The sequence below is a fragment of the Populus euphratica genome, unplaced genomic scaffold, assembly GCF_000495115.2.
Source record: "Populus euphratica unplaced genomic scaffold, PopEup_1.0 scaffold34.1, whole genome shotgun sequence".
In the NCBI taxonomy this organism is placed as follows: domain Eukaryota; kingdom Viridiplantae; phylum Streptophyta; class Magnoliopsida; order Malpighiales; family Salicaceae; genus Populus; species Populus euphratica.
This window is the reverse complement of record NW_011499883.1, coordinates 1,213,883-1,224,208: the sequence shown is the minus strand read 5'-3', so window position 1 is coordinate 1,224,208 and position 10,326 is coordinate 1,213,883. Positions and strand designations below refer to the sequence as shown.

The following is a 10,326-nucleotide window of genomic DNA, read 5'->3' as shown; positions in this document are numbered from 1 at the left end:
TATTGTTGTTGTTATTGTTGTTTTATAATTGTTGTTTATAATTTTTACAATTAACCTCCCTGTGGTTCGACCCCGGTCTTGCCGGGTTATTTATTACTTCGACACTCCTGCACTTGGGAGAAGACATCAATCTTTTAGTCGTGTCAGTAAAAACTTATCATAAACATTGTCATAAAAACAGAGTCTATATTATAGAGTTTCTAACAAACCATTCTCTGATCCTAACTTTTTCACAACCTGAATTCTAGGTTTATAATTGGCATTGCAAGAGCGATGCTATAAAAACATCCCACCTATGTTAAGCCTGAAACATGCTTCTCATAAAACAAATTATATAAGATTTCACATCATTTCAGAAACTTTCCATAAATATTTTTCAAAATTAATAAAATCAAATAATAATTCATAATACTTATTACAGTATAAGAATCCAAACTTTAAATAAAATAGTGTAATAGTGGATCACTTTAAGATATTAAATTAAGACTAAAAAAAAAACCCTCTTGGAAATAAGCAAAGCATTCCAACTAAAAATAAAGAAGCAGAAACTCTTAACAAAGTTAGTTTGCTAACAGAAGGTAAGAACCTGAAAATAATATTAAAAATAAGGAGTGAGTTCAACCAACTCGGTGAGGGATTAATATTTAATACATATTGTATATATTATAAATTGTAATCCACACACACACACGCATTAAGCATATAAGTATATGGTAATGGGATACATGTCAAATAACAAATTACATGAAACCATAGAATTCTAATAACAGATGAGGTTTGCGGTCCCAATAACTATGGAAAAATTAGTCGTTATAAGTTAGTGTCTCTCCCACTAGCTAGGTATACGGGTTACTATATGCATATAAACTAATTACTTTTTATTAGTATGAAGTTTTTGACAAGTATCCTGATATCAAGAAATAACAAATATTCATATAGATCTGTAAGTAAATGAATGTCATATCAAATAAAATTTAATTCAAAAGAATACAAGGGCAAATTCAATAATAGATGAGTACCCAAAAACTAAAGTAATATGTATAAATATTTAAGAATCAACCAGTTGTACTCATCATATAATAAATATATTTATATTACATGCATATTAAATATTATCTCCCTTATCTAGAAAATATAAGCAAAAAACAAACATAGAACGGAGATTAATAAGGATTGTTAAAAAGAAACATCAACAGAACCTTTACTAAATACAAAAAATACTAAAAAAAAAAACTTAAAGCATATAATATAAAAGATCACAATTCTAAGACTAAAGACCAAATCATAATTATAAAACCAAAATATATTCTCCCAATCTATCCCGAACATTATCCAAATTGACTGAACCTAAAAGAATTGATCAACCCTCACTGCTTGGTCAATCGATCGATCGAAATTGACCAACCAGTCAACCAAAATAATCAGTCCAATTGGTCAATCAGTTTAAAAAAACTAGACGACCATTTGATTGGGATTTCAGAATCCCAATTTACTAGTCTTTAAAAATTATAAATCCTTAAAACAATTCAACATATTCCTTAAAAACTCATAACTTTAGTCCTTATATCAATCATTTTAAGCCAGACTAGCACCCTAAAACATCAATTAAGTATATTTAATAATCCAAATTCTAAAATCAAACTCAACTAATAGTCTCAAGCATAAAACATCATGATTTTACCTAAGAATTTCTTATCTCTAACTTTCACTTTTTCTCCCTTATCTCTGATCGCTTTCTTCTTCCCCTCTTCTTTTCTTATGGTTCTCTCTTTCAAGAAAACCAATCTTCTTATTCCTTTTTTTTACTTTATATTTATATTTATGAAAATATATGGAGACCAAAATGTCTCTAAATTATTTATACCCTTAACTACTCATCAAAGGACGTAAATCTCTTTTCCAATTCAATATTTTTAACACATTGCAGTAGTAGCAACAATGATAGCATCAATATCCCATCTTCCTCCCATTGTGCTTTTGATTTGTCAAGTTGTACATACTAAAGAATAGGATATCCAATGGAAATGAAATTTTGGAAGGATACAAATTAAGACTATGCATTATATTCATTACATTTATCTTAGTTTAAGTTTTGCAATTGTTTAAGTAGTGCTAATTTTCATCCTAATTGGCTATAGGGATGAATTTCCCTTAATTACTTGAAATCTCATAAAGAAACAATTAAAAAAAAATTATTATAACTTTAAAGATGGACTTTCCACCACTGTGGTTTAAAAAAATGAGTTCTCTTCTCCTTCATTGTTTGGATTTGAATGGTTTTTACATGTACAAACAAATAGGTATTCATAAGAAATATTGAATACGGGTTATAGATACCTGAAACCTACTTAGGTTAAGTTTGAATATTCAAAATCAATGCCTGATCGGGTTTGAATTGGGTTTGGTTATTAATTTTATATTTGGATTCAAGCATGGATAATGTAGAACTCAACCCATAGGCAGTCATTATCATCTCTAAATAAATTTAATATTGAAGGATAAAAAAAAAACAACAAATCACTGTTCTTATAAATAATGGTTTGTAAGAAGGGATATTAAAAAAAAATCAATTAAAGAAATGACAAAAAAAAAATTGAGTTAACCTATTAAATATACAACTCAAATATGACAATAAAATAAATTTATAGAAAACAAATTAAAATAAATTATAAAATCTAATACCTAGTAAATTCAATATTAAAAGATGAAATTCAAAAGAAAAAAGAAAGAAGCAAACTATTATTCTAATGAATAGTAATTTATAAGGAAAAGTATAGTCAAAATAAATTATAAATTTTAATATTTGATAATTTAATATTAAAAAATAAAATTAAAAAAAACCATCATTTAATAAACAATTATCCACCATACAATAGACATTCATAGGAAATATTGAATTCAAGTTATAAATACCTGAAACCTAATTAGGTTAAGTTTGAATATTCAAAATCAATGCCTGATCGGGTTTGAATTGGGTTTGGTTATTAATTTTAGATTTAGATTCAAGCATGGATAATACAGACCTCGACCCATGAGCAGTCATTATCATCTCTAAATAAATTTAATATTGAAAGATAAAAAAAAAAAAAACAAATCACTGTTCTTATAAATAGTGGTTTGTAAGAAGAGATATTGAAAAAAAAATTAATTAAAGAAATGATAAAAAAAAAATTGAGTTAACCTATTAAATATACAACTCAAATATGACAATAAAATAAACTTATAGAAAACAAATCAAAATAAATTATAAAATCTAATACCTAGTAAATTCAATATTAAAGGATGAAATTCAAAAGAAAAAAAGAAGAAGTAAACTGTTATTCTAATGAATAGTAATTTGTGAGGAGAGGTATAGTCAAAATAAACTATAAATTTTAATATTTAATAAATTTAGTATTAAAGAATAAAATTAAAAAAAAACATTGTTTAATAAACAATTATCCACCATACAATAAAAACTACATTTTTAAAACCCAATCAAAACTAATCCTCGGATCCAGGCCTGGGTTTATGCAAAATATTCACACTTTTATAGGCGTGCTAAATCAATGACATACTCCAAGCCCAAGTATAAATCTATTTTTTTTTTTTATATATCCTACTTATCATCTATTTATAGGCCTAATTAATTAAAAGAAAAACTACAGCCCACGTTAAGGATTTATTTTTGCAACTGCTCTTCTTTTCCTTGGGTTTCAAAATCCTTTTAGCCGTCGGGGACACTATTATTCTTTTTATTCTCACTTTCCTTCCACCAATTCTCAACCTTCTTACATAATAATTGGATGCTTTGCTGTTCATGAATTTTTGACATAAGGGTTCCTTTCTATTTGTTTTGAATTTTTTTTAGTATTTTAATTTTTTTTTTATAACAATGCTACGTGTTTAGCACTTAAGAAAGTTGATGATAAGAACTTCTGAAAAAATCTTCTCTTTTCTAAAAATATTCAATAAAATAATTAAACATGATTTAATTCAAGTTTTATTTGAGTTACAAATTTTTCTTTCAGGTTGATCTGTTAGACTAGATTGTAAAACCATGGTGAAAACACCTCATCATTTAATTTTTGTTAAGAATAATGAATAATTAGTATTGCAGCATGCAAAATAGAGCACCAGATCAACAGATCATAATCCGTGGAAACATAGTATTAATGCTTTGGGGAATTTCATTTCCTATTGAAAAATGGAAGCTGCTTCAAAAACATAAGTCGACAAGATAGTACAAGACTTAAAAGCACCATAATTCCTTCCACGGGATGATGTCAATGACATGGGTATCAAAATATGGAATTAATCGATTTAAGCTTTATATCAAACACGAGAATAGGATGAACTGAAACTCAAGGACTTGCACAACATAAAGCCCCGATCTGCTTTCTACAAAACCAAACAATACAGCGACTGTAGCCTATGAGATGTAGCTCAATTGGCAGATTGTGACAGGCATACTCTACTAGACAAGGACTGGAGTCACCTTGTAACCCAAAAGGAGATTATTATGATTTAATCTGAATCTGAAGAGTCATGGCTCTCACTTTGTCGCACACTCCTGGTTTGTGCACTGGATTTGGACGAATTTAGAGACGATTCACCCTCAAAAAAGATCACTTGAGCTTTAGCCAATCTCTCCTCCAAATCCTCTGTGTTAAACTCATCTGTCCCTCCCAGCTCATCAAATCCCACCTGAAAACCATAAAAACATGGCAGTCTAATTTTCAGAACAGTGGAAAAAAGGAGTGAATTCAGTCAACAATATGTAGCCATATATATACAAAACACACCACATAATCATCCACTTTGGTATTCTTTATAAGAGCAAGAGTTGGAAGAACAACAATCCTGAGCTTTTCAGCCAAAAATGGACTTTTCTCAGCATGGATCTTCACAAAACGTGTCTCTATATGTTGCTTCGCCAGTATGCTCATGTGCTTGTCCATCACCTGCAAATGAACAGTACGCATGACATTTTCTCCTAAACCATCCATTTTCCCAGTCAACGTAAAGGAAATATTAATATCACTTTCTCACACACAACATATTTCATCCCATTGTGAACAGCTCGAACGTAGTAGTTCTTTCGCATAATATTCTTTCCAGTGTGGCAACATCAAGCAACTAAGCAATGCCATTGTATTGCTATTAAAGCTTCCAGGTGCCTTATAACCCTCAGAAATCAAAGAAAATTTAAACGAGAAGAAGCTGCATAAGCATTTGAGTTAAGCACAGTAGATAAAAGTTTAGGTAGTTTAGGCATCTAGCAACCTCTTACTTCAATTGAGGACAATCTTGTTTCCAAAATTGCCCTTCAATTGATACGAAGGGCAAATCACAGCCCGTGTCAAGAAACGAAGACTACAAAATCAATATAGAAAAACCCTAAAAATCCACCCCATAAAAAAGAGAGCAACATTTAAGAAATAGAACCTACAAAACTCAAAATTCCTTAAAACACTGAAACATCAATAAAAACAGAACTTTCTTCAATCAAATAAATTAAATTGTAGAAAAAAAGCGATGGTGATTTCTAATACTACCTTGCAAGGCCAATTATCGCGATAGAAATGGCAAACGACACGATCACTAGCTTTAACAACAGAGAAGAAATCCTTCTCTGATGGAATCTCCGTGTACTCACCATGACCTAAAGAAATCCAACGACTACGCTTCTCCGCCATTTTCTTCATCTGTTGTAACCGTCTCTCTCTCAATGCTTCTATATCGTCGAGATCGAGACGGTCTAAGGCTGCGATCTCTTCATCGATCTTGTCTTCCACTGCCTTGGCTACAGTAAGCACTTGCTTCTCTATAATATCTTGAATGTTAGGGTTTGCCATTGTTGGATATCGGAAGCTCTCTCTCGCGCTTGGACAAATTTAAAAAATGGAAAACTTGAAATTGAAAAGCACAGAGAGGAAATTTTTAACCCCAAGGTGATGGAGAAAAGCTAAATGAGTGCATGCGATGCCGTTTTGATTTTGTGAGGCTTGGGTCGAATCCTTGCAGGTGAAGTCCATTTAAGAAGTCGAGAGCCCATAAAAAAAAAGTAGCGCAGCTTTTAGGATATTGGGCCTGGGCTGAAAGTTACTTTTTTCTCTCATTGGTCATCACTTGTTGACCACGTAAGCGATCAAGGAACACAAAATATTACCGGGTCCCATCTTTTGCGAACACATCTCGGAGGTGGTGGTAAGTTCCAGTTAAAAAAGAAATATACAGATTAGAGTTAAGTACTCAAACTGGTGAAGATTAGAAAGGAGAGACAGTTTAATTAATTTAATTAATCACAACCATTTGAAATTAATCAAATATCAATCGCAAGTTGAACGAAGAAAATAGCACACTTTAACATAATACGACACGAACAGCAGCATTAATTCACTGGTCTTCATTACACGATCACGACCAAGCTAATCAAAGCCCGCAACTAATGCCAGAAGAAAATACACAAAAACGAAGAGAAATAAAAAGGGAAACAGGATTGGCATGCTCTTATTATATCTAGCAGCTACCCCCACCCACGCTAGCTAACCACTCAAGTACACTCCCAGGAACTAATTATACACATGCAGCTAGCTCGTACATCTATATGAGATCTTAATTTCTCAACACAGGCACATCCTGACTGTGTAAGAGATTATCATTTATGGACACTTGGGCTTGCCCTTGGAGTTCCTTTTGTCCCTGTAACAAGGGCACTCGTGCTTGTTCCCATAAGTTCCAGAAGGCACACACTTGCACTGTTCACAGCATATTCCACAGTACTTCAAGCACCTGTCTTGTATGCCAGCGTTTGCGCACCTCGTATTGCACTTCTTGGTACAGAAAGCTACACCACAAGAAATCACCAACATATATGATGAGTATTTCGAGAACTACATAAATAAACACAAACAGGGATGGAGCCTGCATTTGCTAATTTTAGGGGCCTAACAAAGTAGTGAAATATATCTCAGCTTTTAAATTAATTAGTAAAGGAAGCCCTTGATTAGTTACATGACTTGGCCATGACAGGTTCCAAGAAAGATGAGCTGAAGAGGAGGGAACACAGCAACAAAGCAGCAAAGAAGAGCTTCATCTCTTGCTTTGCCTCAATCAAAGCATGCAGCAGCAGAGATATAACTAGAGCCTAAGAGGGAGTGGAGTGAAGAGAGGAGTGGGAACGTACGTGGGAATATATAACACCAAAGCCATTAATAAAGTTTAAAGTGGTACGGGTGCGGGCAATAAATTGAACAGCTGGAGCTTCGCTTGGCAGTTTACGAATGAGCGGTGGATTCAGCCATATACAGGCGCGGTTTCAGCTTGCGAGCAAGAGTTAAGTACAGGATTTGTTTGTTTTCTTGTTGCGTTCTGTGTATTATTTTAACTGTATACTAGTTATCTAACCACGACCAGAATCAAGAATCATTTATATCGATAAATACAAAAAAAAGAATTAGTTATTTTTTTAACACAAATATATATATATATATATATATATTAAAAAAATAATTATAAATAAAATATATTAAAGGATCATACCTGTTAATTAAAATATAAAAAATTTTAAATTCATTTTTAATATAAAAAATAAAATAATATTATAATTGATATATTCAAACATTATTTTTTTAGCTTCTGTATATTACTTTTTCAAAAAATAATATAAAGAAAAAATTATAATAAAATAATGATAGAACAAGAAATTGATATAAATTTGTGAAATATGGAGTAATAAATATTATGAGTGTAAAGAATAAAAAATAATATATTTTTAAAAAATATATAATAAAAAAATAAAAAATATAATATAATAATAAATAAACCGAGTGTAAAATAATAATAAAAAAATATTAAAAAAAACTTTTTTTAACCAAAAATTACATCTTTACCATAACCACACGGTATCCGCTACAGTAAAAAAAATTGTACCATTTCTACGACAGACACACGCCCCGCTGGCGCCAGCAGGTACGTTCTCGGTGGCAGAACTAGGTGATTTATCTACGTCAATGATACAACGTAAGCAATGAGGACAGATACAATTAAGATGAGTACTGCTAGGTGGTTGAGCCTTTACTCCCGCGTTTTATGACCCTCGAGTACAGAATTGAAAAGTCCAACGCCTGTTTTTGTTCCTCTCAGATAGGATCGTAAATGGATGATATTGTTCGTAAAAATTGCTGGGAATAATGAACAGCATTGCTCTATTTCGAATATACATGGAACGATTTTCTGGGATTTCCTCTCTATCATGATGCAATGAACATTGCTATCACATGTTCTTCTTCATTCTCAGATTCTTTACTTTGGATCCAATTCTTATTAATTTCTCCTAAAAATAATAATTTTCATCCTAAAATATCACGTGTTATGGCTCTCATAAATGATAAATATTTGGTTTATCATCATCTTATGTGTTTGCCTAGATGAATTAATTTATCGTGCATGGCTTTTTTCCCTCTTACCTTTGGATTTATGCTATTTACTAGTCACTCTACAAGATTTGAGTGCCACCCTCCTGAGAACAATAAAAATTAGGGAATTCATAGCATCCAAACTCTCCTTGATGTGTTAGCTCCCATCGGATATACAAGAGCACCCTCCAGTTTTGATGCCTATGCTCAGTGCATGAAAAGCAAAAGCTTCAACGATTCGTTGTCACTAAGCTCTCGGTCCATGATCAACGATGTCATCCTTTCATCCAAATCTCAATATTAATTGCCAAGTTGTTTGTTTTGGGGGATTCCTTCCAATAAAATGAATGATTTTGTGCTACTTTTGAAAACTTCCACTCTGCTTTTCGCCTCAAGGAAAAGAGTGCTGTCATGATCGGATATTTTCTATCATCAAATATCCTCCACCAACTTGTATAGTTTTGTTAGAAAAAATTAAGTTGCTGAGATCCCAAATGCCCAGATCAAATTACAAACGCTTTAACGCCATTGGTTCTTCAACTAATCACCATGACGTTGATTGCTTATGCTAGAATTGTTTGCACTGCGAAATGCATGCTCATTACATATACAAAGATAAAGATCTTATAAGCCATAATTAATATACATTTTTTTTACCATTGGGTGTTTAGCCCAGAAGTGGCTGAGATTTCAAGCTCAAATCCTACTCTTATCATGAAAAGAATATATACCTCAACCTCCCATGCTAATGGATGGGCAGGAATCCCGGCTTTTAGAGTATCCCTTGGCACTGCCGCAGGAAGCTAGCAAATTGACCTGCAAAAAGTATATATTTTAATGTATTTACAAATAAAAAATATATTAAAAAGCAACATCAAGCATACTTTTAAGCATGCCCTAAAATTACAAGTAAATGTAAGTGAGAATTTTTGGTGTTCTAAAAGTTCTAGATGTGAAAGCTAGAAGTGTAGTCCATAGTACCGTCATTGATTTATTGCTTCGATGCATGAACATCTTGTAATTTTTAAATCTAGATGTCTCGGAAGATCTTTGACTTCAGTAATGATTTGAAACCTACATCTAGTTTGGTGTATTCATGTTTTGATAGCAAATAAAATCCAGAGTTTATGTTGAAAATCATATATTAGTTTATATGACCAGATGAGTTCTTGTTTTTCTATAATCATTTTAAATATATGGTGTTTGAGTTATAAATTTGCACTCATTATTATCATTATCTAACTTGATTCTTAGTTTTTAAGTTTTCTGGTCATATTTATGCTAGTTTTGTATTATCAGGAAAATTTTTCTTTTTCCAGAATATTTATCTCAATCAGGATGTGATAATCTTCTTGGAATACTTGAAGCAATTTATTTTGATTTTCTTGTTTTCATTTGAATATGATTTGAAACATGCCATGCTTAATTCAACATAGATTCAAGCTTTCTCTTATGGATTTGTTATAAATCAAGCTCTAAGGTCTCGTTGTTTTCTATCTATATCAAACATGACAGCCTCTCTTATTCTTTGTTATGGAAAGTTCAACAATATTTGGTTTAATCATCACAGTGTTAGATTTCAGTTTTCAATTTTTATTTAGGGAATAAACTTACAAATCTGTGGGAGGTGATAAAATGTCTGATGAACTTATTCCCATGAAAAATGTTTTCCGGGTTTCCTTGGAGAAAGACATGTTTGAAAATAATACATGCTCTTTCATTTCATAGAGATTCCCAGCAAGATCAATGTTTCAGACCTGCATGGGACGTTTATTTTAGATTAATGTGGATATTCGGATCAGCTTGCGTGTATTTTTTAATTTGATACACAATGAACTTTTTTTCAATGACGAATGCTTGTATGATTTAGCTTTCGATTTCATATGTTATTGGAATATAATCCTAATTTGGCACGGTGTGTGTCCGG

The 10,326-nt window shown here is 31.7% G+C and overlaps 1 protein-coding gene across 1 annotated transcript; it reads right to left on the bottom strand.

The window, feature by feature from the left end:
* Positions 1–4,151: 4,151 nt before the first annotated feature.
* LOC105129840 (thioredoxin domain-containing protein 9 homolog) lies at positions 4,152–5,968 on the bottom strand. The gene is made up of 3 exons (XM_011032074.1): positions 5,538–5,968; positions 4,785–4,943; positions 4,152–4,686 (listed from the first exon to the last, which is right to left on the bottom strand). Exons 1-3 carry the CDS (start codon positions 5,835–5,837, stop codon positions 4,507–4,509), a joined length of 639 nt encoding a protein of 212 aa, XP_011030376.1. The 5' UTR covers positions 5,838–5,968; the 3' UTR covers positions 4,152–4,506.
* Between the last annotated feature and the right edge of the window lie 4,358 nt (positions 5,969–10,326).

What these genes read in the sequence shown, in the direction of transcription:
- LOC105129840 (XM_011032074.1), bottom strand. Translation starts at nt 5,837, where the DNA reads ATGGCAAACCCTAACATTCAAGATATTATAGAGAAGCAAGTGCTTACT. An exon ending in GCGATAATTGGCCTTGCAAG is followed by an intron (nt 4,944 to 5,537) that starts GTAGTATTAGAA and finishes GTTCATTTGCAG; the next exon opens with GTGATGGACAAGCACATGAG. An exon ending in CCAAAGTGGATGATTATGTG is followed by an intron (nt 4,687 to 4,784) that starts GTGTGTTTTGTA and finishes TATGGTTTTCAG; the next exon opens with GTGGGATTTGATGAGCTGGG.